This window comes from Oncorhynchus mykiss, chromosome 14, assembly GCF_013265735.2.
Source record: "Oncorhynchus mykiss isolate Arlee chromosome 14, USDA_OmykA_1.1, whole genome shotgun sequence".
NCBI classification, from domain to species: Eukaryota; Metazoa; Chordata; class Actinopteri; order Salmoniformes; family Salmonidae; genus Oncorhynchus; species Oncorhynchus mykiss.
The window spans coordinates 24223301-24241477 of NC_048578.1; the positions used below are offsets into that span (position 1 = coordinate 24223301).

Genomic DNA, 18177 nt, shown 5'->3' on the forward strand with positions numbered 1-18177 from the left:
ACCTACTCATTCAAGCGTTTTTCTTTATTTTTTACTATTCTCTACACTGTAGAATAAAAGCGAAGACACCAAAACTATGAAATAACACATATGGAATCATGTAGTAACCAAAAAAGTGTGATTCTTCAAAGTAGTCACCCTTTGCCTTGATGACAGCTTTGCACCACACTCTTGGCATTCTCTCAACCAGCTTCATGAGGTAGTCAGTCACCTGGAACGCATTTCAATTAATAGGTGTGTCTTTTCAAAAGTTAATTTGTCTAATTTATTTCCTCCTTAATGCGTTTGAACCAATCAGTTGTGTTGTGACAAGGTAGGGGTGATATACAGAAGATAGCCTATTTGGAAAAAGGCCAAGTCCATTATTACTTTAATAATTCTTCAAGTGCAGTCGCAAAAACCATCTAGCACTATGATGAAACTGGCTGTTATGAGGACCGCCACAGGAAAGGAAGACCCAGAGTTACCTCTGCTGCAGAGGATACATTCATTAGTTACCAGCCTCAGAAATTGCAGCCCAAATAAATGCTTCACAGAGTTCAGGTAACAGACACATCTCAACAACCACTGTTCAGAGGAGACTGCATGAAATCAGGCCTTCATGGTCAAATTGATGCAAAGGAACCACTACTAAAGGACACCAATAACAAGAAGAGACTTGCATGGGCCAAGAAACACGAGCAATGGACATTAGACCGGTGGAAATCTGTCCTTTGGTCTGATGAGTCCAAATTTGAGATTTTTGGTTCCAACTGCCGTGACTTTGTGAGACACAGAGTAGATGAACGGATGATCTCTTCCCACAGTGAATCATGGAGGAGGAGGTGTGACGGTGCTTTTCTGGTGACACTGTCTGTGATTTATTTAGAATTCAAGACACACTTAACCAGCATGGCTACCAGGAAGGAAAAGCAGCCAACAAGTGCTCAGTATACAGTGGGGCAAAAAGGTATTTAGTCAGCCACCAATTGTGCAAGTTCTCCAACTTAAAAAGATGAGAGGCCTGTAATTTTCATCATAGGTACACTTCAACTATGACAGATACAATGAGAAAAGAAAATCCAGAAAATCACATTGTAGGATTTTTTACGAATTTATTTGCAAATTATGGTGGAAAGTAAGTATTTGGTCAATAACAAAAGTTTATCTCAATACTTTGTTATATACCCTTGGTTGGCAATGAATTTCTGTAAGTCTTCACAAGGTTTTCACACACTGCTGCTGGTATTTTGGCCCATTCCTTCATGCAGATCTCCTCTAGAGCAGTGATGTTTTGGGGCTGTTGCTGGGCAACACAGACTTTCAACTCCCTCCAAAGATTTTCTATGGGGTTGAGATCTGGAGACTGGCTAGGCCACTCCAGGACCTTGAAATGCTTCTTACAAAGCCACTCCTTCGTTGCCCGGGCGGTGTGTTTGGGATCATTGTAATGCTGAAAGACCCAGCCACGTTTCATCTTCAATGCCCTTGCTGATGGAAGGAGGTTTTCACTCAAAATCTCACGATACATGGCCCCATTCATTCTTTCCTTTACACGGATCAGTCGTCCTGGTCCCTTTGCAGAAAAACAGCCCCAAAGCATGATGTTTCCACCCCCATGCTTCACAGAAGGTATGGTGTTCTTTGGATGCCACTCAGCATTCTTTCTTGCACAATTGGTGGCTGACTAAATACTTTTTTGCCCCACTGTATGTGGGAACTACTTCAACCATGAAGCTGGTTGAGCGAATGCCAAGAGTGTGCAAAGCTGTCATCAAGGCAAAGGGTGGCTACTTTGAAGAATCTAAAATATTAAATATATATTATTATATTGTTTAACACTTTTTTGGTTACTACATGATCCCATATGTGTTATTTCATAGTGTTGATGTCTTTACTATTATTCTACAATGTAAAGATTTGTCAAAATAAAGAAAAACCCTTGAATGAGTAGGTGTGTCCAAACTTTTGACTGGTACTGTACATACTATCAGAAATAAATATTTATGTATATTAAGTGATCTCAAAATCAGAAAATAAGTTGACATTATTGTGAAGTATGGTAAGTGGGTGAGTGAGTACTATAGAAAGGGAGACTTTCAGTCGTCTGTCCCTGTATGTGCTTTTCCTGTCTGGTCCTTTCACCAGACCACCTGACTATAAATAAGACCGTTAAGATTGCCCACATCCTTGCCCCTAAAATAAATCCTCCACTATATGGCCAGAGCAGAAACCCGGCACCTATGAGGGACCGTGCAGTCTGACAGAGCGAGCCAAATAAGAGGCACATTATCCACAGCATAGTTCCTCTGCACACACACACACACACACACCACACACAAAGAGCATTGCAGGAGGGGCGATCCCCTACTTGCATGGGAACTTAGTTCTGGCTCACCTCAAGGCGCTGGTTGTGGGTGCCAGTAATGTCCTCTCTGGGCCCTGACCTGCCTTGCCTGTCACACTCCCCTTCCTGCTGGCCCAGTGTACTGTAACAGAGTAGCAAAGAATGGGAGCCAGTGTGGGGATCTGGGGACTGCATCCAAAATGTTACCCTTTTTCCTATTGAGTGCACTACTTTTGACCAGGACCCATAGCGCTCTGGCGGGCCCTGGTCAAAATTAGTGCACTATGTAGGGATTAGGGGCCATTTGGGATATAGCCCTAGAACTCATCAGAGGGGTTGACTCAGTCCTCCTTGCTCCCTCAACGCTGTGGGTCTGGCACACTGCACAGGTGGAAAACGGAAGACAGTGAGTGGCTAGTCATTAGGGTGTTGGCCGCTCTCTGCCCACTAACTTTATCCACAACCATAGCCTCTTACTTACTTGTCATGTGCGGTTTAAAAACTGTCATCGCAGAGTCTTACCAACGAGAAACAGTCAGTGAAAGAGCAAGGGGGTGAATGGGGGGGAACTAGAGATATTAAAAACAGTCACGCTGCCTTGATGATGCCTACTGACTTTGAGATAACACAGGTCTGTACACTGAGAACTGAGCTTCTAGCAGGCCTACATAATTATATGTGGAAAAAAAGATTCTCAGCAATGTGGAACAACTTGCATTTAACTTGTTGTAGTTTAAAGGCCCAGTGCAGTCAAAAATAGGATTTTTCTGTTTTATATATAGACTTCCACATTATGAGGTTGGAATAATACTGTGAAATGTGCAAATAATGATAATGCCCTTTTAGGTTAAGAGCTGTTTGAAAAGACCGCCAGAAATTTCAGCCTGTTTTGGTGGGATGGAGTTTTGGCCTGCCTGGTGACATCACCAGCCAGTCAATAAGTTAACAGACCAATAAGAGAGTTCCAAACCATTCTGCCAATAACCACTAGTTTTCAGTTTTCCACTCAGACCACTCCCAGACAGACAGTCTCAATTCTTACTTTCTTACTTGCTATTTGCTAAAAGTTGTTTCTTTCTGACCATTTTCATTGAAAGCAATCACAGTAAGGTACCTAATTGTTATCCAGAAATTATTTGATATTGAGATAAAAACAGATGCATTGGACCTTTAAACAATGCACAAGTCAATATGAACAGCATCCCATATTTATTTTTACAAATGTCCATTCACTCGCTCTTAAATTCACGCAATAGGCTACTTTCCTTTGGTAGCAAACTTTCCATTTGAAAAGAACATTCCCCATTTTAAGCATACAATCACTCATAATTAATAAACTCTCAGCTGAGAAACAGGAAGGCAAAATACTCAAACCCGCTTGCCAATCAATCTGTCAAAACCTTGCCCTTTTCCTCGCATTAATGTCCCCGGTATTATTCTTTTTTCCCGTCTTTTTCGTGGAACTTCACTGTTGTTGAGTATTTAAACTGGAAACTATCTGCAGTTGTTTTCTTTTCTAAAACACCTGTCTAAACAGTGGAAAAGCCAAGGGTGAGTCTCGCCTGTCAGTGTTGGTGACAGCTCTTGACAAAAATTCAGTAGAGACAATCCTAAAGACGCCCACTCAAGCAAAACAATGCACGTGTGCTGGAATGACTCCAGCTGTGTCTGTGTTGCAAAGGCTCGCGTTTCTTCATGAGGTAAATGTTTTGTTTAGCAACACAAAAAAATGCAACAGGTAAACTAAAAAAGGCAGTTTCCTCCTTTATATTTGTTTATTAAAGGACGCCTATCTTTGTTTTGTTCTTCTCTATGGTTTCCATCACCTTTAAATCTTTGTCTAAATAGGCCTACAGAAAGGTTTTCATGACCTTGACTCAGCAAAACAGTTACACCTGAAACCAAAACCTTCTTACAATTTTGTGAAGAGGACAAAAGGGCTAACTATTTAAGTGATTAATTAATACAACGGCTGGCATTTGGAACATCTGTAGGACCCGTTTCAGTGCAGATTTAAGGAACAAAAGCCAGGTGCCTCATTAGCTTTTGGAGTCTTAACTCAGTCTGTATGGGGGGGGGTTGCCTCCTATGCTTAAATTTCTCATGGATCCTTAATCTGCTATAGCTAGGTTACCTGACCTTCCATCTCACCAAGCTCCTCAGGTCCCATGGGGCCCCATTCTATTGGTTTGCATTGTCCCACCTGGGGTGAAAAATGGCACTGTGGCCTTGGGCCACTACACATCATTATACTGTGCATATCCATAGATGACAGTCCCATTATTTCATGCTGAGGGGTATTACTCTGTAACTTCACTTTATCAGTTGCTCATTGTATACCTTTGGAATGGGAACAGCCAATGTTCCCTCTCATCTTACTATAAATTGGGATTTATTAAGAACATCAGGATCAGCTAAACAGAATAGAGTCCATTAATTAATTAAGCAATAAGGCCTGAGGGAGTGTGGTATATGGCCAATATACCACAGCTAAGGGCTGTTCAAATGCACAACGCAGAATGCCTGGATACACCCCTTAGTCATGGCATATTGGCCATATACCACACTCCCTCATGCCTTATTGCTTAATTAATTAATGGACTCTATTCTGTAGTGCTGAACCTGATGTTCTTAATAAATCCCAATTTATAATTAGAAAAGTAAAAATAATAATTCGAAGAGTAAAAATACCAGGGCTTTCAGTCAATCAGCATTCAGGGCTTGAACCACCCAATTTAAAATCTGTTTTAGATAATGGTGTTTTACAGGATACATATGCACAAATTAAGAACATTGTGTGTCCAGACCAATGTACAGCAATATGTTGGAAAATCACATTGTGATCAGTCATCATCAGTCATGTCAATCAATTACAAGTGTGTGCGCCGGCATGACAGCGCATGTGCACACACGCGCACACACACACAGGTAATGAAGCATACACTCACACTAACCTCACAAACTAACATAATTATTTCCTGAAATCCACCTAGGAAACTATATGCATCAGTAATAATATATAAACTATTGCACTTTTGTTTATATACAAACACTATGTCTGTACCACTTTTGAATGTTCATTAAAACAACATTTTTCTAAGTCTACAGAGGATATACCATTATTTTTCATACTTAACTTTTAGATTGTGTTTATGACAGAGGCAATTACATCCAACAAGAGGAGTTATTGACATCTCACTGAAATGTGAGCAGCATTTTATAAATAAGATCTTCCACAAAACAATGCAGATGATTTACAAATATATAATTTACACAAGGCGAACACCATGGTTTACAGAGTAAAATCCAACCATGTCCTGTCATGTATTTTCTGTTGTACTACAAATACAATGTTGACATCCTCTGTGTGCAAGTACAACATAGCGGTCGAAGAAAACATTTTGACAAATACAAACTACAAGACAAAGCAGGGACGAGTACAAACACATGCCTATAATTTATGTATGTATACACTCTTAGAAAAAAGGGTTCCAAAAAATGGTTTGGCTGTCTCCATGGGGGAACCGTGGAAAGGGTTCTACATGGAACCCAACATATTTATTGAAACGGTTCTCCCATGGGAACAGACAAAGAACCCTTTTAGGTTATAGATATAACATTTTTCTATAAGAGTGTAAGTTGGCTGTTATTCAGCTTGTTTGGACATGATGAAGATCCTATGAAGACATTTCACGTGTCAAAGCAGTTCTTCCTGACAGTCTTTTCTGTTCTACAACAGACAGTTGAATAAGGCTATAAACATATAGCTAAGATGAATTATCATACCTTTAAGCTGCTCCAGTTCATATTTCAATTTTTATCCATTGTCAAGGTTAAAAATAGCAACAGAATTGTTCTATGCCAAATATATTTCAACTAGGACTACATAGGTTTTCCACAAAAATACAGTCTTGATATGCATCACATGAAACTGAATGATGCTTCAATTAAAATATGTTATCAACACAAAAATATAAATCAGGAAAATAGATACTTTTTGGGTAATTGGTCAATTTCACAAATGTAGAGTTTATTTTTTCTAACTAACATCTGTTATTAATGTTATTATTACGTCTTGAAAGTAATGGGAAATCACAGTTGTTCAAGCAAGCTGCTAATTGGCAAGTGAAATAAAACTAGTTTCCATTGACTACAGTGCCTAAACATCTAAACCTTTCCTTTTAGAAGGGCACTGTGTGGAGCACTAAGAATGCAGAAGCTATATTTTATAGTGACATATTCCTTGAGCACACTCTAAATAAAGCCAGCGGTTCATTTTACATTCAGCACATTGTTTTCACAGATGTTGGATCTTACTTTGAACAGTATTGTCGTAGCAAAATAATCCTGCAGCAACAGGATTTGAAAGTTTAGTCCATAATGTTGCTTGATCGGTGGTTGGGCAAAATGAGGCTACATAAAAAATGCAACACTGCTAATATAACTGTGTGTTGGTGTGGGTTTTCAGTGAATTTATGTAAATCACAAAGCTCATCTGCATTTCCTGCGGCGCAGAAAAATTCTCATCAACAAAAGAGTGATCAAATCAAGATTATAAACCGGGTAGTTCGGCTCCTGGATGCTGATTGGCTGAAAGCCGTGGTATATTTAAGTAATGATGCCCGAGAAGCCGGTGTTTGGAGGATATATTGACACGGGTGTTGCTAGGCCCGAGACAAAGTCAATATATCCTCCAAACACCGGCTTCGAGGTTATTATCGCGTCTATACAACGGGTTACCAACATGTTCAAATAACGATTTACATATTTTCATTAAAAACGTTATTTTCATAAATGTATTCATACTATTTAATCCTTCCACAAGATATAGTCCCGACATAAATCTAGGGTTACTACCCAAGCCGGCTGGTTGTTCGTTCTATTGGTTCAGTTGCCCAGTCGTTCAGTGTTTTTGTTCTGTATCTATTGGCACGACCCAGTCGTTCGTTCCTAAATGTTCCATTGCTATACTGCCTGGTAACGTTCTTATCCCTTGCTTGCTAGCTAGCCAACTATGACTAACTTACAGTCAGAATAACAGTAAAGTAGCTGCAATTGCATAAGCAGTTTTCTAGTGACATTTATTTGGATACATCCATAACAGTGAGCAAATGAGGTGCGATTTCGCCTGGCATAGAAAACGTGGTCACTCGTCAGGACACTGTTGTTCAGAGGAGCTAGCCAACAACACAGACTGCAAACTAGCTGCACTTTGTTTTGTTTGAACTTTTTTCCATTTCCATTTATTTGTACATATCCATAAAAAGGATGACAGCTGATTCATGACTGTGACTGACTAAGAAACACTGCCTGCCTGTCTCATCCCGACACATTCACTATTATGGGACAGCTGGAGATTGAATTTGATATTGAAACAATGTTGCAAATGTCAGAGAGACAGATAGCAGCAAGGTTTACAGTATACAAATCTCTGCTGTTGAAAATGAAATGCTAGTCTAAAAGAAATTAGATGATGTCTAGATGTTTTTTAATAGTGGAGATCAAGTTTATAAATTGCTTGGCTAGGCTGATGAGAAAGTGGATTGCGCAGTCAGATGGAACAGAGTATATAGGCATGTTAATGTCATAGATTTAGCCGGTGGTAACTTGTGGAATAGACACCGGCTGGAATGCGGTTTTAACCAATCAGCATTCATGATTAGACTCACATGTTGTATAACAGACAATATAAACTGGGCGGTTTGAGCTCTGAAAGCTGATTGGCTGAAAGATGTGGTGTATCAGACCATGTACCACTGGTATGATAAAACATTTGTTTTTACTGTTCTAATTACTTTGGTAAGCAGTTTATAAAAGCAATAAGGCACCTCTGGGTTTGTGGTATATGGCCAATATACCACAGCTAAGGGCTGTAGCCAGGCACTCCGAGTTGCATTGTGCATGCATTGTGCATAAGAACAGACCTTAGCCGTGGTATATTGGCCATATACCACACCCCATAGGGCCTGATTGCTTAATCGTACATCTGTATACAAATGAAGCAGCCTCTTCTTTCTTCACCACTCTCTGCCCCCAAATAGCTCCTTGCCCCACCAACCTACCCAGGCTCATCCCACCACTCCTGTTTCAGCACTGGGAGCTGTGGGAGAGGGGGTAGTGGGAGGTGTGGACAGTACCACTTAGAGCGATAAAACTAATCCTGATATTTAGCATACAGATATCGGATCTTAATTTGCGCCAGTTTCACACAGCAGGAAAATAATCCTGCAGCAACAGGAATTGTTAATTGTTATGCGATTATAATTAATGGACATTTTTTGCAGGAGTTGATACTTTGCCGTAACGGAAAATGTAAGTCTGAAAGTGTCAAAAATGTCAAAAACACTACAAGTTTGCAGGAAAGTTCCTGCAACAACAGGATGATCAAATTAAGATATGGCATCTGTATACAACAGCAGAGGGAAAACACATTCTATCATTAAAAATACATTTTGAAAAACAGTGGTTTATGTATATTTTTCTGTTATAGAAACCAACTTTTCATATCTATATACAATCAGATGGTCCTTTAAAGAATAATTGACAATGAAGATAGTAGAAAAAAAGATAGTCAAAATAGTAACAGTTTCTCAAAAAAAAATAAAACACTGACAAATGTGTTTAAACTGCTAAAAAAAAAAAATGGAGGTCCCATTTCCTTTCAGCATAACTTTCAACAGGTCCCTGCTGTAGCCAAAGCTGGTTACTACTCAAAAAATAATTCAAGAAAATATATTAAATACTGAAACCAGGAATATACTGTGGGGTCGCTGTAAATTTACATACTGTACATACAGAGAGATTCTCATATATAAATCTTAAAATATGCCGTACTTGGTCCGATGACCCTAAAAACCTTTAAAAAAAGGAAATACTGATATACAGCCTTTCTGAAGACTTGTGCGTTGAGAGAGCAAAGGGAGGAATCAGTGTGTGTGTGTTCAGCAGAAAGAAGCAGGCCAGCTCAATTCTCCTGCTCTGGCTATGGGCCGGTGTGTTGGGGCATCCTGCTGGTCAGAGGCCCTCACTGCTGTATTCAGCTTGTGGAGGGGCAATAGGGAAGGTGGGGGGAGAGGGGTTCACTGCACCACACAAATGGAGCTGCGCGGGGGGTTGACTGTCCTCGCTACAGGCTCTTGACTGTAGTTCACGATATCTGCCTTCACCACACACTATGGAAACACACAGACATAAAGACAGACATAAACAAAGGCAAAACATGAGAAAGTTGCCTCCACACTAGAAAATCCATCTGATTTATTCACAAATTACCCAATTAAAGATTAAATTACCTAACTGATACTACTAAATATTTTTCATTTGTTCTGGCATAGTCCAGAAATCTATATGGACAACTTAAAGCAGACCCCAGGTCTTCCTTCCCAGGCCCCAGAGCTTACTTGTATAATTAAAATGCATTTTATTTGTCCGATTCAGAAAAACATGTAAACTGAAGTATGCAAGCTAATGGATGAATGTTGTGGTAAAAATAAAGATAGAAAATCTTCTCTACAGTAAAGATCTGATCTACAGTAAATACAGTAATACACTTGAAGTCGTAAGTTCACATACACTTTAGGTTGGAGTCATTAAAACTCATTTTTCAACAACCACAAATTTCTTGGTAACAAACTATAGGTTTGTCAAGTTGGTTAGGACATCTGCTTTGTGCACGACAAGTCATTTTTCCAACAATTGTTTACAGACAGATTATTTAACTTATAATTCAAAGTATCCCAATTCTAGTGGGTTACATATACTAAGTTGACTGTGCCTTTAAACAGCTTGGAAAATTCCATAAAATTTGGCTAATTGTCAGAAGTTTACTTACAGCTTACCCAAATAAATTCCTGACATTTAATCCTAGTAAAAATTGTCTTAGTTCAGTTAAGATCAAAACTTTATTTTAAGAATGTGAAATGTCAGAATAATAGCAGAGAGAATGATTTATTTCAGCTTTTATTTCTTTCATCACATTCCCAGTGGGTCAGAAGTTTACATACACTCAATTAGTATTTGGTAGCATTGCCTTTAAATTATTTAACATGGGTCAAACATTTCGAGTAGCCTTCCACAAGTTTCCCACATTAAATTGGGTGAATATTGGCCCATTCCTCCTGACAGAGCTAGTATAACTGACTCAGGTTTGTAGGCCTCCTTGCTCACACACGCTTTTTCAGTTCTGCCCACACATTTTCTATACGATTGAGGTCAGGGTTTTGTGATGGCCACTCCAATACCTTGACTTTGTTGTCCTTAAGTCATTTTTCCATAACTTTGGAAGTATGCTTGGGGTCATTGTCCATTTGGAAGACACATTTGCGACCAAGCTTTAACTTCCTGACTGATGTTGCTTCTTGCTTCTTGGGATGTTGCTTCAATATATCCACATCATTTTCCTCCCTCATGATGCCATCTATTTTGTGAAGTACACCAGACTCTCCTGCAGCAAAGCACCCCCAAAACATGATGCGGCCACCCCCGCGCTTCCCGGTAGGGATGGTGTTCTTCAGCTTGCAAGCCTCCCCATTTTTCCTCCAAACATAACGATGATCATTATGGCCAAACAGTTCTATTTTTGTTTCATCAGACCAGAGGACATTTCTCCAAAAAGTATGATCTTTGTCCCCATGTGCAGTTGCAAACCATAGTCTGTCTTTTTTATGGCGGTTTTGGAGCAGTGGCTTCTTCCTTAATGAGCGGCCTTTCAGGTTATGCCGATATAGGACTCATTTTACTGTGGATATAGATACTTTTGTACCTGTTTCCTCTAGCATCTTCACAAGGGCATTTTCTGTTGTTCTGGGATTGATTTGCACTTTTCGCACCAAAGTACATTAATCTCTAGGAGATCGAATGAGTCTCTTTCCTAAGCGGTATGACGGCTGCGTGGTCCCATGGTGTTTATACTTGCATACTATTGTTTGTACAGATGATAGTGGTACCTTCAGGCATTTGGAAATTGCTCCCAAGGATGAACCAGACTTGTGGAGGACTACATTTTTTTTCTGAGGTCTTGGCTGATTTCTTTAGATTTTCCCATGATGTCAAGCAAAGCGGCACTGAGTTTGAAGGTAGGCCTTGAAATACATCCACAGGTACACCTCCAATTGACTCAAATTAGGTCAATTAGCCTATCAGAAGCTTCTAAAGCCATGACATCATTTTCTGGAATATTCCAAGCTGTTTAAAGGCACAGTCAACTTAATGTATGTAATGTATGTAAACTTCTGACCCACTGGAATTGTGATACAGTGATTTATAAGTGAAATAATCTGTCTGTAAACAATTGTTGGAAAAATGACTTGTGTGTAATGCACAAAGTAGATGTCCTAACCGACTTGCCAAAACTTTAGTTGGTCAACAAGAAATTTGTGGAGTGGTTGAAAAACGAGTTTTAATGACTCCAACTTAAGTGTATGCAAACTTCCGAGTTCAACTTCCCACAATTAAAATACAATGAAAACAGCTACCATTACCACCACAACCACTTTATAAGATGCTTTAATTGTGTTTTTACACAAGGCACTAATAGATATATTTCAGGAGATAAATACATCTATGTGTGACTGTGTGTAAACATACTTCCAATTATTGAACAGAACAGATTTTGCTCTGATTGGTCTCTTGTCTAATGGGGGCTTCGTCCTGAGGGTAGTCCACCAGCTCAGCTTTCACGATCCTCTGAGCAGCATAACACACCACCACACCAGCAGAGAGATGGAAGGAGACAAAAACAGGCAGGAGAGAGGGATAGAAAAGGAGATGCGTGGGTAGAGGAAATGAGATGTGGAATGAAAAGAGAGAGAAGACAGGAATGAAAACAAAGATGCAGACGGGAGGTACAGTTGGTTGGAATGGAGGATGGGGAAAGGTGAAGACAGGGTCGTGGAGGAGACGGAGAGAAATGAGAAAGACAAATGGATTTAACAGAAGAACATACTAAGGACATTTTCACGGGTAACACAGCCAAATGTCCATGAACAAGATACATTTATGAAACATTTCTCCATGTGCAAATGAAGAACACTCATGTATTAGAATACTCCCAGCCTGATATGAATGGTGTGCCAAATGTTGGTTTATCCATAAAGATCTGGGAGTGAGACTTTACATTTGTTTAAGTTTAAGCCACTAGTGTGCACTTCATTAACTGTTTTTGGGTGTGCGTTCTCAGCTCCTCATCTACTAACATGTTACCATGCCAAGTTTTAAATCAACCATTACATAGAGGTATTAGAGGTCCCCCCCCCCCATGTCCATGTAATCGTATTAATTATGATCTAAAAGGCTAAACTGATTCTAGATCAGCACTTCTTCTCTGAGAAGCGAATACGGGCCCTGGATATTGAGTAGCAGTAATTGGACGAACGGTTTCTGAACTTACAGTTAGACCTCAGACCTGGATTGGGCAGTGAGCAAAGAGCAGAGATCGTGGTTGTAACCCAGGCACTGGTTGGCTATTCTGATTAACGAGCTGCCGATGCCTGGTGTCGGACCCTGTGAGTGATCAGCGGCCCCAGTATCTGATCTTCCAGACAGGGGACCATGATGGAGTGGGCTCCCAGGCCGATAAGATCTTGTCAGGGTCCCTGACCCCCATGTACAGCTCTCTAAACCTGACAGCTGATAATCAGGCTGTCCTGCCTCCCAACAATAACCTGGAGCTGCCCTTGACCTCTCTCCCCAAATCCATTTGGCTACAAATCAGAACATCACTCCTCCCATTGATAACACTGCACAGCAACAAGATATTTTTGGCAGACAATCACCCCCCCCCAATTTATTTTTATCTTTACTTCTTTTCTTTCTACTTCTATTTTCTTTGTCTGTGTCTCGCTCCAGTGAATGTTGAGGCCTTCACCTACTGTAGCCTAGAAACCTGACCCATCTCTATCCAAGATGAAGATACACCATTGAAGTGGGATAGTCTTCACTCCACTAAAATATTACTTATTTTATGTATAAACATTTATTTGGACTTGCATCCCTGAAGTGACCCATAAACATCATAGATTACGTCTCTGCGACAGGCAGATCAGACTAGGGCGGTCATGAAATTGTGTCAGACGGTTATTGTCATGCAAAAGACTGCCGTCTCATGGTAACTGACCGTTAATAAACAAACTCATTTAGCATTTCTAGGTCTCCACGCTTACAAGCCACATACAAGCCACTCATGTGCGCCTTTGAAACATCTACATTTTAAAAAGTTGAATAAATCAATTTATTATACACCATCACAATAAATCAATTTATTTTAGGCAGATCTAAAGAAATCTTATGGTAAGAAATGTATTTCAGGAGAACAAAATACGAGTTGGTCTACTGTATGTTACATTCCCCGACTATGCTCCATGCCATAGGCTGTAGGCTTATTCATTTAGCTAACAAGATATGCTTATAAGTCCCAGGCCATTATTTTTTATATGTTTTTATAGTAGAAATAATATAATTGAACTTAGCTGAATAAAATAGAAAGGATATTTTTTCCATTCCGGGGCGAGTGTGCATATGAAGTGTTGAAGTAATCATTTGAAACAGGTCCTATATGCAAGATTTAGAGTTATTTGGCAACTTTAGTTGTGAATGATACAAACCTTAGAATGTCAAACATATATGGGCTACATGATGCAACTATAGGCTACTGATGATTTGAGAAAGTCTGTTCATTTTTCAAATCATGCCAGGTGGGCTACTCTGGTTTTATAGCAGAGCATGTGCTTAATATGAGCAACAATCAAAACCCTGCTTTCACACGGGATTACATAAAGACATGTCTGGGCTTATAAGAACACCTATTTCACTCCACATATCAACCACTGTTTGAGGAGCACACTGTGCGACAGAGCACTTGAGAAAGGAATGAAGGAGAGAGAGGAAGAGATGGAAATGCACAGTGGTGAGATATTCTGTAGTTAAACGTAATGTGTCAGCCTATTCATTATCAAAATATAAAAAAATGCCCCATTACTAGGCTATTTAAAATCAAATACAAATTCACTATAAGTGTAGGCTAACTCCGTAAACCACCCTGCACAATCAATGAACCAACAGCATCGCCTAGGCCTATAAGTTCTCTCCCAGACTCATGGATAGACAGTTTGTAGCGTAGCATAAGATAACCAATCCATCCAGTATGCATAATATTAAAGTCCAAACTCATAATTTAATAGAATTTGTTTAATTTTGGAGCATAGGCTAGACCAATTATGTACCAAAGACATCTTAAAACCAGTTAAAAAAATTAAATAAAATTCTGCTGTGCGTAATACACAATAGGCTGTGTATTGTATTATGGCACAATCATTTTAATATAGTTTTTTTTTCAGGCTCATAAGCCTATGAGTATGTATAAGCTCTAATACAGTATGTGTATGGGTGTTTTGAATGAATCACCACATTAGAAAGCGCTGTCCATTTTGTTGTGTTAGGCTTTGAAACAACATCCACAATAACCATGTTTCCCACTCAGTTTCAAACTGTTATTTAACTTCTTTCTTCAAATTGATCGATCACAATGAGGCGAGTTTTAAAAGCACGATACTGTTTTGATGATAAGTGTTTGATGTGATTTTCCATTGCATTTGTATTGATGTCAGAATGTCCAGAGTGCATAAGAGGAGATTACCATGACTCTATGGTCACGTCGAATTTTACTACGGTCATGACTCATGACTGCTGGTGTGGCGGTAATACAGTCACCTCAAAAGCCCTAGATCAGACCACTCATCCAGCTTGTTTAGCTTGGATTAAAGCACTTGGGTTTATTGAGGTAACTATCATGGGAGGTGACGGAGGGGAGCGGAGATGGACACCTTCATTAGCCTGTCTGTTGACAGCAAAAGAGGCAGGGTGGGGGTGGAAGTGTGTTTGAGAGTTGTCTCCTAGCCTTCGCTCCCTTAGTCCTCTCCCTTCTCTTGGGGTACTGACCTCCCCATAGCCCCAGCCTCATCAGCCACTCTCTAGCCAGCGTGGCACCGACCAGTCATATCACAAGGAGGATGAATGCCTCTGGGGGAGGTGCCCTGAGTAATCCCACCTCTGTCACCAGTGACGGGGCCACCTGGTCTGGCTGGTTCACAGAGGCCGAGCTCGGAGGGAGATAAGCTCAATAAATCAGAGGACGCATCCTAACCTTCCCACCCTACACTGCCAACCTCTTCACCTCTCACCTCACGCACGATTGGGCTCTAACGTCGTCAATGTGGCAGTATTTACAGATGGACAGTCGCAGGTACAGTATAACTTGAGTAACAAGGGTCCCGTGACCTGGTACACACTGGTTGACCTTGTGTACATGCGTGTGGTTATAAGAAACCATCCAAACAATGGCAACATGACTTGCTACATAATTTACCCTTCGCTAAGCCCCGATCCAGAATTTTGGGCAACCAATAGCATCGCTCCAATTGATAGGAACGGTCATCGAGACCGACACCTTGGACAAGCTCACGTTTGAAACACATGAAAACCATTGGAGTATTACAAAAACTGAGTTTTCATTCAAAAACAAATATTTTAAAATAGCTAAATAATTTGACAGTGCACCGGGGTACTGGTACTGTGGTCTGAAATGCAGAGCCTGTTGGGTTATTTTTCTAATCTGAAATTATACTTTTGTTATATTGTTTGCTAGCTCAGCTGGTTAGCTAGCTCTCAGTCTCATTGACCAGCCAATGTTAACCCTAGCTAGTCACTGTATAGCTGCCAGCCAGCCAGTTAATAGAACTTATTTTTTCAAAATGAATATTACCTTGCTGCAGTGAGCTCCAAAAGTATTGGAACAGTGACATTTTGGGGGGCTTTGCACTCCAGTACTTTGGATTTGAAATGACACAATGACTATGAGGTTAAAAAGCTTTAATTTGGAGGGTATTTTCAATCATATCGTATTGGGAAAAATTCACTTATGTGTATTAAAGTAGTCAAAAGTTTAATATTTTGGACCATATTCCTAAAACACAATGATTATTGTGACTCTACAAACTTGGACGCATTTGCTGTTTGTTTTGGTTGTGTTTCAGATTATTTTGTGCCCAATAGAAATGAATGTTAAATAATGAATTATGTCATTTTGGAATCACTTGTATTATAAAAAAGAATAGTCTAAACACTTGTACATTAATGTGGATGCTACCATGGTAACCAATAATCCTGAATGAATCATGAATAATGATGAGTGAGAAAGTTAGACGCACAAATATCATACCCTCCCCCACAAATGCTAACCTCCCCTGTTATTGTAAATGATGAGAGGTCAAATCAAATGTTATTGGTTACATACACATGATTAGCAGATGTTATTGCGAGTGTAGCGAAATGCTTGTGCTTTAAGTTCCGACAGTGCAGTAATATTTAACAGTAACCTAACAATTCCACAACAACTACCTACACAAACATCTACACTACCTTTCAAACGTTTGGGGTCACTTAGAAACGTCCTTGTTTTTGAAAGAAAAATGGACACATTTTAATGGACACTTTTTTTGTCCATTAAAGTAACATCCAACTGATCTCAACGTTAACAGTGAAGAGGCGACTCCGGGATAATGGCCTTCCTAGGCAGAGTTGCAAAGAAAAAGCCATATCTCAGACTGGCCAGTAAAAAGAAAGATTAAGATGGGCAAAAGAACAAAGACACTGGACAGAGAAACTCTGCCTAGAAGGCCAGCATCCCGGAGTCGCCTGTTCACTGTTGACGTTGAGACCGGTGTTTTGTGGGTACTATTTAATGAAGCTGCTAGTTGAGGACATGTGAGGCTTCCGTTTCTCAAAAAAGACACTAATGTACTTGTCCTCTTGCTCAGTTGTGCACCGTGGCCTCCCATTCCTCTTTATATTCTGGTTAGAGCCAGTTTGCGCTGTTCTTTGAAGGGAGAATTACACAGAGTTTTACGAGATCTTACGTTTCTTGACAATTTCTCGAATGGAATAGCCTTCATTTCTCAGAACAAGAACGTACTGACGAGTTTCAGAAAAAAGTTATTTGTTTCTGGACATTTTGAGCCTGTAATCGAACCCACAAATGCTAATGCTCCACATACTCAACTAGTCTAAAGAAGGCCAGTTTTATTGCGTCTTTAAATCAGCACAACAGTTTTCAGCTGTGCTAACATAATTGCAAAACGGTTTTCTAATGATCAATTAGTCTTTTAAAATGATAAACTTGGATTAGCTAACACAACATGCCATTGGAACACAGGAGTGATGGTTGTTGATAATGGGCCTCTGTATGCCTATGCAGATATTCCATAAAAATAAAAAAAATCTGCCGTTTCCAGTGTTGATCAATTTGATGTTATTTTAAATGGACAAAAAAGTGTTTTTATTTCAAAAACAAGGACATTTCTAAGTGACCCCAAACTTTAGAACGGTAGTGTAAGTAAAGGGATGGAATGAGAATATATACATATAAATATATGGATGAGCGATGACCGAGCGGCATAGGCAAAATGCAATAGATGGTATAAAATACAGTATATACATATGAGATGAGTAAGCAAGATATTTCAACATTATTAAAGTGGCATTATTAAAGTGACTAATGATTAATTTAGTAAGGTGGCCAATGACTTCTCTGTATGTAGGCAGCGGCCTCTCTGTGTTAGTGATGGCTGTTTAACAGTCTGATGGCCTTGAGATAGAAGCTGTTTTAACCTCATAGTCATCGTATACTTTCAAATCCAAAGTGCTGGAGTACAGAGCTAAAACAAACAAAAAACACTGTTCCAATACTTTTGGAGCTCACTGTAAATTAGCCATGTTATGAATAGAACTCATCTGCTGTCAACATCAGGATACGATTTGAGAGCACTAGTTAGTTCCAAACGTGGTTAGTAACTTTGGCT

The 18177-nt window shown here is 39.7% G+C and overlaps 1 protein-coding gene across 1 annotated transcript in view; it reads right to left on the reverse strand.

Annotated features, from left to right (window-relative positions):
- Positions 1–3518: 3518 nt before the first annotated feature.
- LOC110487753 (ras-related protein Rab-28) overlaps positions 3519–18177 on the reverse strand; it is a gene marked incomplete in the record, with an annotated part of 96853 nt that continues 82194 nt past the window's right edge. The window contains 1 exon segment of the mRNA XM_036943170.1: positions 3519–9498. Within this exon segment, the coding sequence (XP_036799065.1) occupies positions 9406–9498 (93 nt within the window).